This window comes from Arachis duranensis, chromosome 8, assembly GCF_000817695.3.
Source record: "Arachis duranensis cultivar V14167 chromosome 8, aradu.V14167.gnm2.J7QH, whole genome shotgun sequence".
Lineage (NCBI taxonomy): Eukaryota > Viridiplantae > Streptophyta > Magnoliopsida > Fabales > Fabaceae > Arachis > Arachis duranensis.
Genome location: NC_029779.3, coordinates 42,251,879 through 42,265,460, shown reverse-complemented (window position 1 = coordinate 42,265,460; position 13,582 = coordinate 42,251,879). Strand labels below are relative to the sequence as shown.

The following is a 13,582-nucleotide window of genomic DNA, read 5'->3' as shown; positions in this document are numbered from 1 at the left end:
GAGCCCCGCCGGGTGAGGATGCCACGACGACTACGAGAGACGCACAGCGGCACAAGAGCAAGGAGACGCGACGACACAATGAAGGAGAGCCACGGAAGGAGGCAACGACGCAGTGCCGGAGGTGCACAGGAGCCGGGACGAGACGCAGAGGATCCGGCGACGTGGAAGCAACCGCGTGGTGGCAGATTTGTGAGTGTGAGAGAGTGAGAGGGAGGCTCTGCCTTCGGAGTGAGCTTCAAAGAGAGTGAGCTTCAATGTATTTGGGGTTTTTTTAGTACAAAACCACGTCGTTTTAGGGTGTGGGTTTTAAAAACAATTCTTGAACCGATCTGAGTTTGTCAAACATGCCGGTTTTTACCAAAACCAGTCGGGTCAACCAACTTTTATCAATTCTTTTCCTTGTCTAATACCCTGTTTTGCCCGAACCAGTCCTTGGCCAATTCGCCCATTTTTAATCCGACCGGCTGGGTTAATCCGGTGCTGATAACTATGGCAGTCTTGCACACCCGTCCTTTCTTTTAATTTTAGATCAATTTTTGCTACATTTTCATATAAAGTTGATGATTAAAAACTATAAGATGATTTAAATAATTTGATTAAATTATTATCTAACAATTTTTAAATATTAATTTTATATTAATTTAGAACAATAAAAATTTTAAATTTAAATTAAATAAGATATTAAAAAATATTATGTTGTTATTGGTTCCCTATGTTTGGGCATAATATTATTTTGGTCCTAAAGGTTTAAAGAGTCTTTTTTAAATCCAAAAAAGTTTCATTTAGTTTCAATGTAGTCCCATCATGAGGTCAAAGTTAAATAATTAATGGAATGTCTTGCAAAACAGCAGTACAAGAATAAGGTCGATAATTTGGAAAACAAGTACAAGCTCTAGAGGCTCAAAATTAACCTTGAATGCATCAATACATTTATTTAACCTTGAATGTCTTACAATTTAAATGAAATATTTTCTATAAAACTAAAGAGAATGATAAATAAATGTATTGATACATCCACGGTTGATTTTGTGCCTCTGGAACTTGTACTTGTTCTCCAGATTATCGATCTTGTTCTTGTACTACTGTCATGTAAGACATTCTATTAATTATTTAATTTTGACCTCATGATGGGACTACATTGAAGCTAAATAAAACTATTTTGGATTCAAATAGGACACTTTAAACCTTAAGAACCAAAACAAGATTACGCTCAAACGTAGGGGACCAATTTAGTACTTTACCCTATCTATAAAAATTATATAAGTTTATTTTTTTTAACAGTATTTAATTTAAAGCAAAGATAAGAATTTATATTCAAAGCATTCTTTATACTCTCTCAGTAACGAGCACGCCTCCTCGCCAAGTATTGCTGCCTCTGTTCTTCGCTCATGTTTTGTCTTTGTTATCTGTCATAGTCTTGCCAAGTCATTCGACGAGTTCCATGTGAATCTTTCATTGATATGTTGTCACTGTAATTAACCAAAACAACCATATAAGTAAAGTGAGAAAGATGCAAGAAAAGATGGATAAGAAAAGAAGAAAATTTTTCTATTCTGCCAGTAACAATAATGTGAGGTGAGAGATAGTAAAGTAGAAAAGAGTTAATTATAGAAATTATGTGAACGTGAATGTATGAGGTAAGAGAGAACGTGAATATATGTGATAAGAGAAGATGTGGTAGTGAAAATTTTTTAACGTGGAATAACTAACATATAGTGGGGTAAATTATTAAGAAGGAGAAATTTGAAAAAGAATTTTGGACACTTACCAAAACAGGTTTGGCCATTATATATTGTTATAGATATTGTTTTGAGTTTAATTTTGATGCAATAATAGTGTAAAGTGTTTTACAAAGACGTGCAATTACATCCGTTTAATTTGGATGACCATTCACATGATCAATGTGAAAGGTAGTTACTTTTACTAGCGTGACATTGCGTAATTGAATGCACATGTAAAACTACTTTACACTCTGAGTGCATCAAAATTAACCCGTATTGTTTTAACCTAAATATTTTTTAACAATTAAATACATTATTTTTATATTTTACTAATTAAAATATTGTTAGATTTTTTTGCTCCTTCCTATGTGGAGAAAAGCTCAAATGTTGATATCCAAGCCTTTAAGTAGTTGAAGTTGGTGAGGTGAGTTCGGATTGAGTGAGAAAGGTTTCATTTGTAAGAGAACACCAAACACTAGAGAGGAGAGAAGAGAGAAAGTTATTTTTGTACATATATGAAATTGTTTCTGTAAATTGGTTGATGCAAATTTTTTAACCGTTGGATCGAGCTCAAATTTGAACAGTCTATTCTAGGCACCTGGTTCTTCATTCTTACCGTTAGGATCTTTAATTTGATATCTGTAGCTGAAGATATTGACCACACACAACAGCTCTATTTTTGTAGTATTTTCATCTTCTAGTTCTTGTTTTGTAAACTTTGAAACTTGGGTTGTTTGGCTTGTTATATGCATGTTTTGTGTAGTAATTTATGACTCTCTTGTATTCTATTTCTCATCATAGTGAAGTTATTTCTTAATCTTGGTGACTCATGGTTTTTACTTCTCACATTGAGGAGATTTTTCATGTTAAAAATCTTGGTGTGTTAGTTTTGGCTCTAATTTTTTATTTATGTGATTTTTTGCTGCTATCGGGTATTATTGTGCTGTTGTTATTACTTGTTGTGAGTGGGTATTGTTGCTCCTCTTATTCTTGCATGTAGAAAATTGTGTGTTTTATTCCCATCATTTGGTATCAGAGCTCAGTTTTATGCATTTAATTATAACTTACTTGAAAGATGGAGACAAATAATTCTACTAGGATAATAAGTTTGAATGGCACTAATTATCATTTATGGAAGGAAAAAATGAAGAATTTGTTATTTTTTAAAAATCTACATTTATCCGTATCTTCTATACAGAAACCAGAGTCTAAAACAGATAAAGAATGAGAGTTTGAATACCAATAATTTTGTGATTTTATTAGGCAATGGGTGGATGATAATATTTACAATCACATTGCTAATGAGGCTCATGCTAGGGCTTTATGGAATCAAATTGAATCCTTGTATGCTTCCAAATCTGGTATAATAAATTATCCTTGTTGAATATATTGATGAATTTGAGATACAATGAGGGATCACAAATATTAGATCACTTGAATGAATTTCAAGGGGTTCTTGATTAGTTATCAAGCATGAGAATCAAGTTTGAAGATGAGATTCAAGAATTGTGGTTGGTAAATACTCCATCAAATTCTTGGAAAATATTTCGTATCTCTCTTACTAATTCTGCTTCGAATGGTATAGTGAGCATGCGACTTATTAAAGGTGAAATTTTAAATGAAGAGATGAGAAGGAAAACACATAATTTTTCGTCACAGTCTAAAATGTTAGTCATTGAAAATAGGAAGAGAAATTAGAGCAAAGGTCAAAAGGGTGGAGGTAAAAGTAAGAGCAAATCTAAGTTAAGATACAAAATATGTTGAGAGAGGAAAAGGAAATAATATAGAGAAAACACATGGGCAAGAAATAGAGAGAGAAAAAGAGAATAATAGGATAATTTTGTCATTTCAAGTCTTATTTATTGGTCCTTTTTTAATATAATATATATTTGGTTGTTATTAATAATTTTGATATAATTGATATTTTTTGTTAGTTAAAATCTCTTGACAATCCTAGGAAAATTTAGTGGCATCATGCTTTTTATGTGAGGAGTACGTACTCCTTCAACTTGCTTTGCTAGGGTTTCTCCCAAAATAGAATTTTTGTGCCATCTAGGACAATGTTTGACTTTTGTCAATTCCTTTATTTATTCCCCTCGTTGTTCCCTTCTTTATTTCTTCCCTTTAATTCGCCATGAGAATTTTTTCATAGAATTGTCGCAGTTTGGAGAGATCCCTGACAATCTATAACCTTAAAGGGATGTGCCAATCCCACTCTTCCGAGATTGTATTTTTATGTGAAACAAAAAACCAATCTCGTCTGGTGAAAAATAAGTTGAGATCTTGTCATTTTACGGATTAGAGGATTGTTAGTCCGACGGGTACAGCGTGTGAATTGGCTTTAGCATGGAAGGAGGGCACAACAGTTGAAATTCTGGCTGAAAAAGAGTTTTTCATAGCTGCCAAGGTAACTGATACTGCTTTGAACTGTTCTTGGGCACTGATTGGGGCACATTTAAATAGCTTGTATGGGATTCGGTCTACCCAATACACAGAACTTTTCTCTTTTGTACAATATTTCTTTGGAAAGGTTGTAATTATGGGTGATTTTAATGCTATAGTGAGCTTCGATGAGATGGAAGGAGGGAAGGTTAAAATTAGCTTCATCTATTTCTGAATCTGTAAATTTTATTGATGGTGGTGGACTAAAGGACTTGGGTATGATTAGGAGAAGGTTCACCTGGACTAATAGGCGACGAAGGTAGGATCAGATCAGAGAATGGCTTGACCGTGCACTTGCAAACGGTGAGCGAATGGATCGTTTTTCATCAGTCTCGCGGTCTCGACTCGAAGAAAATGGTTCAGATCACGCGCCTATCATCCTTGATACAAATCCGGTCATGAAAAAATCTAAACAGAGGTTTAAGTTTCAAGAGAGATGGTGTGATTTAGAAGAAATTTAGGTAACTATCACTGAAGCTTGGAAGGAATGGGTGAATGGCTCAGCAATGTTTGTTTTCGCTCAAAGATTAAAGCATTGTAGGCACCGTATTATTCAATGGCAGCAACAGAACAGATCTAATTCTAAGAAGGACATTGGTGAACTCACATTTAAGCTTGAAATTCTCAGAGAGGAGGGTATTACAGGGGGAGAATAGGTTGAAGCCTTGGAAAATAAACTTGAGAATGCTTACTTTAGGGAGGAAAGCTATTGGAGGGAGAAATCTCGTGTAAAGTGGCTTAAAGAAGGGGACAGAAATATAAGTTTTTTTCACCAATTATTCCAATCTAGAATTCAGAGAAATAAAATTTGAAAATTGAAAAAGAATGATGGTAGGTATGCTACTACTCGTGAGGAAAATGCACAAGTAGCTGAAACATACTTCAAGGATATCTTCACATCGATAAACCAAGCTAATTCGGCACATGCATTCGAAGATTTTGAAGCTAAAATTTCAGCAACCATGAACAGAAAATTAACTAGACCGGTCAGTTTTGATGAGGTAAAGCGGGCGGTCTTTAGTGTTCACCCCTAGAGTGCCCCTAGTGATGATGGATTTACGGCTAAATTCTTTCAATTCAACTGAAGTTTAGTAGGGGAGAATATTTTGAAGGTTGTCTGTAGTTTTTTTGTCAATGGTGGACTATTAAAGAGCTTCAACCATACACAAATCTGTTTCATTCCTAAGATTTCTTATCAAAGGATATGATGCAGGTTAGACCCATCAGTCTTTCCTTGGTTGTGTATAAGATTATTTCTAAAGTACTAGTCCATTGACTATAGAAATTTATGACTTCGCTGATCAACCCTAATCAGAGCACCTTCATTAAGTGTAGATTGATTTCAGACAATGTCCTAGTCGCTCATGAATGTATGCACTATCTAAAGACAAAGAAGAGGGGCCTATCAAGTGAAATGACTGTTAAATTGGATATTAACAAAGCCTATGATTATGTTGAGTGGCATTTTCTTTGGTTCATTTTGGAGAAACTGGGATCTGAATCTAGGTGGATTGGTTGGATACAGGATGTAGTGACTACGGTTTCTTATTCTGTCATTGTTGAAGGTCAACCTTTTGTTTTTTTAAACCAAATAGATGTATCTGTCAAGGAGACCCTCTATCTCCCTACTTTTTTCTTTTTTATGCAGAATGATTATCTTTTTTGCTAAACAAGGCAGAGCAAAATGGTCTTATTGAAGGTATTCAGATCAATCAAAGATGTCCTACTATTAATTATTTATTGTTTGTGGATGACTCAATCTTTTTTTGCAAAGCGTCAGATAATAGTTGTGAAAATATTCTCATTATTCTCCAGTCATACGAGGGGTTCAGTGGAAAAAAAAATTAATTTGCATAAATCAGCTCTATTTTTTAGTAATAATACTCCTCCCATTGTTCGATTACTACAGGCTCGAAAATTGAAAATTATTCATATTGGTGCATAGGATAAATATTTGGGTCTTCTATCTACAGTTCAAAAATAAAAAAAGGCCACCTTCGGAGAAATCAAGGACAAGGTGAGGAAGCGAGTTCAAGGGTGGAAAAGAAAACTTCTCTCCTCTGCAGGCAGACATGTTTTAATCAAAGTTGTTGGGGAGGCTATCCCAGTTTATTCATTATCATGTTTTCGCCTTCCTGAAACTTTAATTAGGGAGATTCACAACATACTCTCCCAATTTTGGTGGGGTAAAAAAAGTACAGAGCAAAAAATGGCATGGGTTAGTTGGGATACTATGACAAGACCGAAATTAGATGATAGACTAGGTTTTAAGGACCTAGGGGCTCAGAATTTGGTGCTACTAGCAAAACAATGTTGAAAAGTTGTCTCTCAGCCACAATCACTCATATCTAAACTCCTCACAGGTAAATATTTTTGATACAGTTTTATAATGAATGTAGAAATCGAAATAATACCTTCGTGGGGTTGGCGTAGCATATTGAAAGGGCTTAAAGTTGTTGAAAAAGGGCTGGTTTGACGAGTTGGTGATGGGTCTAGTATCCGAATATTCAGCGATCCTTGGCTTGCTCCTCCACATCCTTGTGTTATTCCTTCATCTGAAGCTTCCAATCTGCAAAATCAACCACTATTGATGGTCAAAGACTTAATACTTTCTAATGGTCAGTGGAATCAGACTTTAGTTGGAAGTATTTTTTCTGAGGGCACTAGTCAGCGTGTGCTAGCAACAACGATTGGGGGTGGAGAAGATAAAATTTATTGGGCCCTTAATAAAAGTGGTTTGTATGAAGTTAGTACTAGATACTGTATGGCTTATGGGTTCTCGCATCCTCCCATTGAATTTTGCCCAGAGATTATGAGATAACGAAATTTGTGACGAAAATTGTGGAAGATGAAAATCCCAACAAAAATTAAGATTTTTCTCTGGAGGGACTTCCAAGAAAAGCTTCCAGTGTTGCAAAAGCTTCATCATCGCATCCCATCGATTCAACCCACCTGCCGAAAATACCTACAATTTCCAGAAACAATCAATCATTGCCTCTTCTATTGTGAGAAATCAAAGGAAATTTGGTCAAAAATGGGCTTACTAGCTACTAGAAAGGGCACCGAAGACTTTGATTTCTATGTTGAGTGGAACTTGAGAATGGGGTCTTGCGTACCCAATTTAATAGCTCCTCTCAAAGGATGATGATGGTGATTTTAAGCTGGTCCTTATGGAAGGTTAGGAACAGATTCATCTTTGATAATGTATCAACTAGTATAGAAGAGATAATGGCGTCGATTTTGAAGATGCAGAAGGAACTTCAACAAATTCCTAATTCCTAATTGATGACACTTTATTTTTTTATTTCTCTTATTAAATTACTATATGATGTTATCTTTATAGTAAAGCGTTGAGAGTTTCTTATTTCTTTTACTCGTCTTATATATAAACACCTATATATTTCTTTCGTTTTATAAATAAAATTATCTCAATTCGAAAAAAAAATCTCTTGACGATGATTAGCACTAATTTTCCCTTTTTATTTTTAATTTGGATGCCAATTGTCATCACTTGTCCTATTACTTATTTTAAAATTGATTTTTACGAGTTAATATGTTTAACTTAATATCTAATTTTAAATTGGTTGGATGAGATAGATTGAAATCCAACCCGTTAAAGTGATTTCTTTGTGTCAGCCCAAAATTCTTCAAGTTTCTTTATATAAACTTTGAAAAAAAAAAGGTTAAATTCTATTAGAAAAAAGGGATTTGGATCTTCTAAAGTTTGAATTTCACTTTAGAGAGTAAAATGTGATCTCTCACCATTGATTTTATAAGTGGGACCAAGAATAAATATGAAAGAAAAACTATTTAATGATAGAAAATCACACTTTACTCTCTAAAGTAAAATTCAAACTTTAAAGGATCCAAATCCAAAAAAAAGGCACTATCTTGATATTAGATTGGCTATGCACACTACCCAAACCACTTTTCCGTTGGAGTGGTTTATTGCGGAAATTGTTAATTGCTTTGAACATTTAATGTATTTTAGCGACAATAAATCTTTTTTTATTATTTTAAGTTGAACATCATAAGAACTTAGACTGCATTTGTTTATAGAGACAAGACATTGAGATAAGGATATTGAGACACAAAATTGTATTTGACAGAAGAAATATAGACAGAGATAATGCATCCAGAGACACTGAATTAGTGTATTTTGTGTCTATCCTAATAAGAAAGACACGAAAATACTAACAAGGGACACAACTTATTTTTTATTTTTTCTTTTATTATTCTTGTTAATTTTTCATAATTATATTTTTTATTATTATATTTTTCATCTCAAATTTTTTGAATGAAAAAAATAAGAACAAATTGAATTTTTATAATTTATTCTAGTTTATCGCCAAATAGAATAGAAGAACACAAAATTTTATGTCTCTCTCCATCAATATCTTGTCATATTCTATTCTCAATATGTTGTTGTCCTGTTCTTAGAAACAAACGCACCCTCAGAAATTAGAATCTAATCAATCTATATGACATAGAAAATCTTGAATCATTATATTGTATATATTAATTTGTTTAACTTTGACCCAAAATTACTTTCATGATGCGATTTTATCAAATAAATTTTTTTGAAACAGATTTTATCAAATAAAATTAAAACATTAGTATATTTATTTTAGGAGTCACTTAAATAAAAATGTTATAATTATTTTTTATAAAAAATAATATTAATTTAGATAAATTTAAGATTTAATTTATTATTTTTAATTAAATTAATTTATTTGATTTTATTTTAATAAAAATAATACAATTTAATTAATTGTATGTGTTAAATTTTAATTATTAAAATATCTTAAAAAAACGTTTTAAATCTCTTTACGAAATGACTCTGATTTATTCTATTGCATGCTGCTCCTAGGAGTGACTCGCGAGGAACGAGGTAGCTTTCTTTATCAAGAATGGTGGCTTTTCCACATTGTTTTGTGATATATAAAACTAATTATAAAATTGATTATCCAATTATTGTTCTTTATGTTTTTGTTAGTAGCTTGCCAACTTGTTTGACACAAACACTGCGGCAGGTATACCTTCCATTCTTTTATATTATTTATGAGACTAACAATAGAAATGACGAAGAAATCGAAGAAGGGAATCAAGAACACACAGAATGCAGAGTTTTCTACATTCTTCTTTGTCATAGCGGCAGAGGCAACAGAGAACTATATATATAGCTCTGAAAACATAAATAAGATAGATAACAATAATGTCCTTGTAACAGAAGTAACTAATAAACAGCCATAACTGATTCTAGCTCAAACCGGCAACTAATCAATTCATCCATTTTCTGTACTAACTAATTGTTGTTGCTGATTTTCTACATAATCTGAATCGTGATTTTGATTGCTTGACTACAAAATTACTTTATGTTTGGCATGTTACAAAGGTAACCAACAATATTAGTAAACAATGTGAATAATAGATATATCAGATGCTTATTTTACTAGGTGTATGGATAGTTATTCTAATATTAAGACTTAAGTGAATAATTTAAAAGTGTAGTGTGTTTTTATTTTATTGATAATTGTTCATATTATTAAAAAAATTATTAATTACTTACCATAACCCTATTACAAAATATACGGACATGATATCATGGATTATGAATACTGGGACCATAAATTAATGGTTAATGGTCACCATCTTTTACTTTAATCCAATATGAATATGGTTTTATGATCATAATTTTTTAATAAAAAATTAGGATTTTTTTTATTATAGTCATCAGTTTTTCACTTTTTCTATTGAATATTTTAGGTAACGGTTATAAATCGTAACCATAGTCTAAAGACCTCTTATTTTTCATTATTACATTAAAAAAAAGTTAAAGTTTTTTTTAATAAAATATTACATAAAATAACAAAGTTACAGCATGCTAGAAATTTTGATAAAAGAATAATGAAAAAATCCAGAAGATCAACTAGTGATCAGTCATTTATAGTCAACTAGAAAAAAATTTTAATTTAAAATAAAAAAATTTAAAATTTTAAACAACACTCAAAAGAATTATTCTAATTTCACTTTTCCTCCCTTCATTCACAGTTAAAAAACAACTTCATAAATCCTTGTCACTCTTCCTTGCAATATAGTTGCAGTCGTCAAGCCACCGAAGACGTGCCATCTACGTTGTTGCACTGGCCGCCGGCCAACCTTCCACCACCAACCACCAAGACTCTCGTACCCGCTGAGCCGCAGCGCGTATCACGAAAAAAAGCATAGTCGCGCAGACACGCCACCGCGGCGACATTGCCGCCCATCGTGCTCTCCGACACGCCGTCCTCTGTGCCACCAACCGCCGTAGCTCATCCACCGTGAAGACGAGACGTGACGCCATAGTCATGCATCACACCGACGAGGTTGTGCACCACGCCATGGAGACCCTGTCTTATACAAGCGTCAAAGACCGCCATGCCTCCTTTGCGACGTACATACTGTATCATTTTGGATGATTATTTTTACTAATTTTGGATGTTTCTGTCTCTTAAGTTTCGGAGTTTCTTTTTCTTACATTTTGGATGCTTTTTTTTAACAATAACACATAAATAACATCGGAATTTTTTAATAATAACACATAAATTTCTTAGTTTTTACACCGAAATTATTTAAATACAGAATCATAAACTACTAACGAACCACATTAACTAGATTCGAACCACACCTCAGCCATTTGATTCGATTCAACAAAATAATCCAATTTGCTTTGGTTTAATTGACAGTCTGATGAACTTGAATCACTTTATTGTTTTCGAAAACGAAATACCTATTCAAAACTGATTTTACTGCTTGATTTCAAAAAAATTGATCCAAATATTCAAATCAGATAAAAGAGTATTGATTTGAACGAAGAGAACATAGGGAACGAAGAGAATAAAGAGAAGAAAGATAACATAAATTAAAGAATGCAAAAAAGACAGAGAACGTAAAGAACGCATAAAATTAGAAAAAATTAGAAAAAGAAAACGAAATTCGAATAAAAGTCGATAAAAATATTTAGATGTAGGGATTAATTATTTTATTAAATACTTTTTAAAAATGACAAGTGCCGACTAGTAATGTTTGTTTCCGACGCTACTTTTTGTTAGGTATATGAGTCTGACAAGAGATTAAGGAATAGAAGCACGTGAAAAATGGAATGATCGCGGAAGAACCATAAGTCACATGGAGCTGGCTCAATCATCTATTTCTCATGTCACCATGACACCATCTCCTGTGTTTACTTTTCCAATTAATTTATCCAAATAAATAACTTTAATTTGTTTCCGTACTAATAATAACTAATAAGATCTCTATACTATATTTCGCGCTAACATGGTTGAAGAAACATTTTGTGTATCAAATTAGTAATTATAAGTAACAAACTGATTATACTATTATGTTATATATACAAGTGTCTTTAATTTGTCAATCAAATTTAAAGAAATTGATTTAAATTCAACAAAAAATTATTCACATAACGTTTACATAAATTATGCACTTATTTTTTTCTTCATGTTCATTCTTCTTTCTTACATGTTTCTTTCACATCACCGTCTCTTTATTGATACTGTAGTTTTTTATTTCTCCTCCTTCTCTTTTTTCTTGTTGTAGTAGTTTGTTTTTTTTTTCTTTTTTATTTGATTTTGTTTTTCTTTTTATTCTTTTTAAAAAAGTGGAATAAGAAGAATTATGAGAATGTAAAATAAAAAAGAGAAGATAAAAAAAAAAGAAGAAAATAATGATGAATTGAAGAAGAAAAAGAAAAAGAGGAGTTTCACTACAAGAAATTCGTCGAATACCGTTGGATTTATCGACGGATTTAGCGTTGAACATTATCGTCGAATTTATGGACGGTTGTAACGCAGAAGTCGTTACGTCAAAGTTTTATCGATGAATTAGATTTTTTGACAGTAAATTCGTGGGTAATAATTGGAGGAAAAAAGTGTGGAATAGGCGCGAATATTTGCATGGGTTTCACCGTCGAATTTATCTGACGGTAAGCCAGTTTAGTTAAATGCCACGTTTTGGTGACACGATATGATGTACTGTTGGATTCATCCCACGGTAAATTCGACGATAATATGCCCTAAAATTGAAAGCACAAACCCTCTCCCCCTTCAATTCGAAAATACCTTCTCTCTCTAAACTCTCTTCTCCCTTTCTCTCTCTAGCCTCCACCACCAGCCCCGCCTCCGCAACCCGGCCGCCGCTGGCCCTAGCCAAGCAGCGCCACTGCTTCTCTGCTTTGCATCTCCCTCCCCCACTAAGTTACAGGTTCGATTTTAATTATCTTTTAATTTTTCTAGGTTTTAATTAAGTTAGGTTAGTTATATGTTAATGTTTTGTTAGTAAATGGATTAGTTTGTGTTATATGGCTGAAAGTGTTGGAAATTGAACTGGATTGCTAGAAATTGCTGTTGAGATTGGTTGAAACTTGTTTAATTATGAGAAGATTCATTGTTTCACTGCCGATTTTGATGAATTGTGATGCTGGAATTGTTTGGATGATGTTTAATTCTTACCTGTTTAATTGTTGGAACTGTTTTGATTGTTTGGATAATTGTGAACTCATTAAATGTGTTCCATGAAAATCCATATAATGGTCCTTTCCTCTAAGGCAGAACGCTCCCCTACTGATTCATTTTTACATTTCACAGCTTCGGTAGATCGCTTAGCCCTATTCATCTTCGGTGCAAGAGCGCTCGATCAGTGAGCTATTATGCATTCTTTCAAGGGTGGGTGCTTCTAGGCAAACCTCCTGGCTGTTTCTGCACCCCTAACTTCTTTATTATTGAGCGATCATTTAGGGGGCCTTCGTTGGTGATCCGCACTATTTTCCTCTCGACGATGAAGCTTATCCCCAATCGTCTCACTGGCCGACCCTGACCCTTATTATTTTGAGGCCATATGTAGTATTCAGAATTTGCCTCGATTTGGTATCGCTCTCGCGGCCCGCACTGAAACAGTACTATACCCCTAGATGTCCAGTCAACTGCTGCACCTCAACGCATTTCGAGGAGAACCAGCTAGCTCTAGGTTCGAGTGGCATTTCACCTCTAACTACAACTCATCCGCTGATTCTTCAACATCATTCGGTTCGGATCTTCAATTAGTTTCACTCAAGCTTCATTCTGGTCATAGATAGATCACCCAGGTTTGGGTCCATAAGCAGTGACAATTGCCTTGTGAAGATTCGCTTTCGCTACGACTCTTGTGGTTTTCCTTAACCAGGCCACTGCTTATGAGTCGCCAACTCATTCTTCAATAGGCACGCGGTTAGAGCCCTGAGCTGGGCTCCTCCCACTGTTTGGGAGCTTACGGTTTCATGTTCTATTTCACTCCTCGGTGGAGGTTCTTTTCATCCTTCCCTTACGGTACTACTTCACTATCAGTCACCCAAGAGTATTTAGCCTTGCAAGGTGGTCTTTGCTGAT

The 13,582-nt window shown here is 33.8% G+C and overlaps 1 protein-coding gene across 1 annotated transcript in view; it reads right to left on the bottom strand.

The window, feature by feature from the left end:
• LOC107462932 (anaphase-promoting complex subunit 10) overlaps positions 1-10,429 on the bottom strand; it is a 13,232-nt gene extending 2,803 nt beyond the window's left edge. The window contains exon 1 of the mRNA XM_021130216.2: positions 10,280-10,429. Within this exon, the coding sequence (XP_020985875.1) occupies positions 10,280-10,429 (150 nt within the window). The remainder of the gene's footprint in view (positions 1-10,279) is intronic.
• Positions 10,430-13,582: the final 3,153 nt, after the last annotated feature.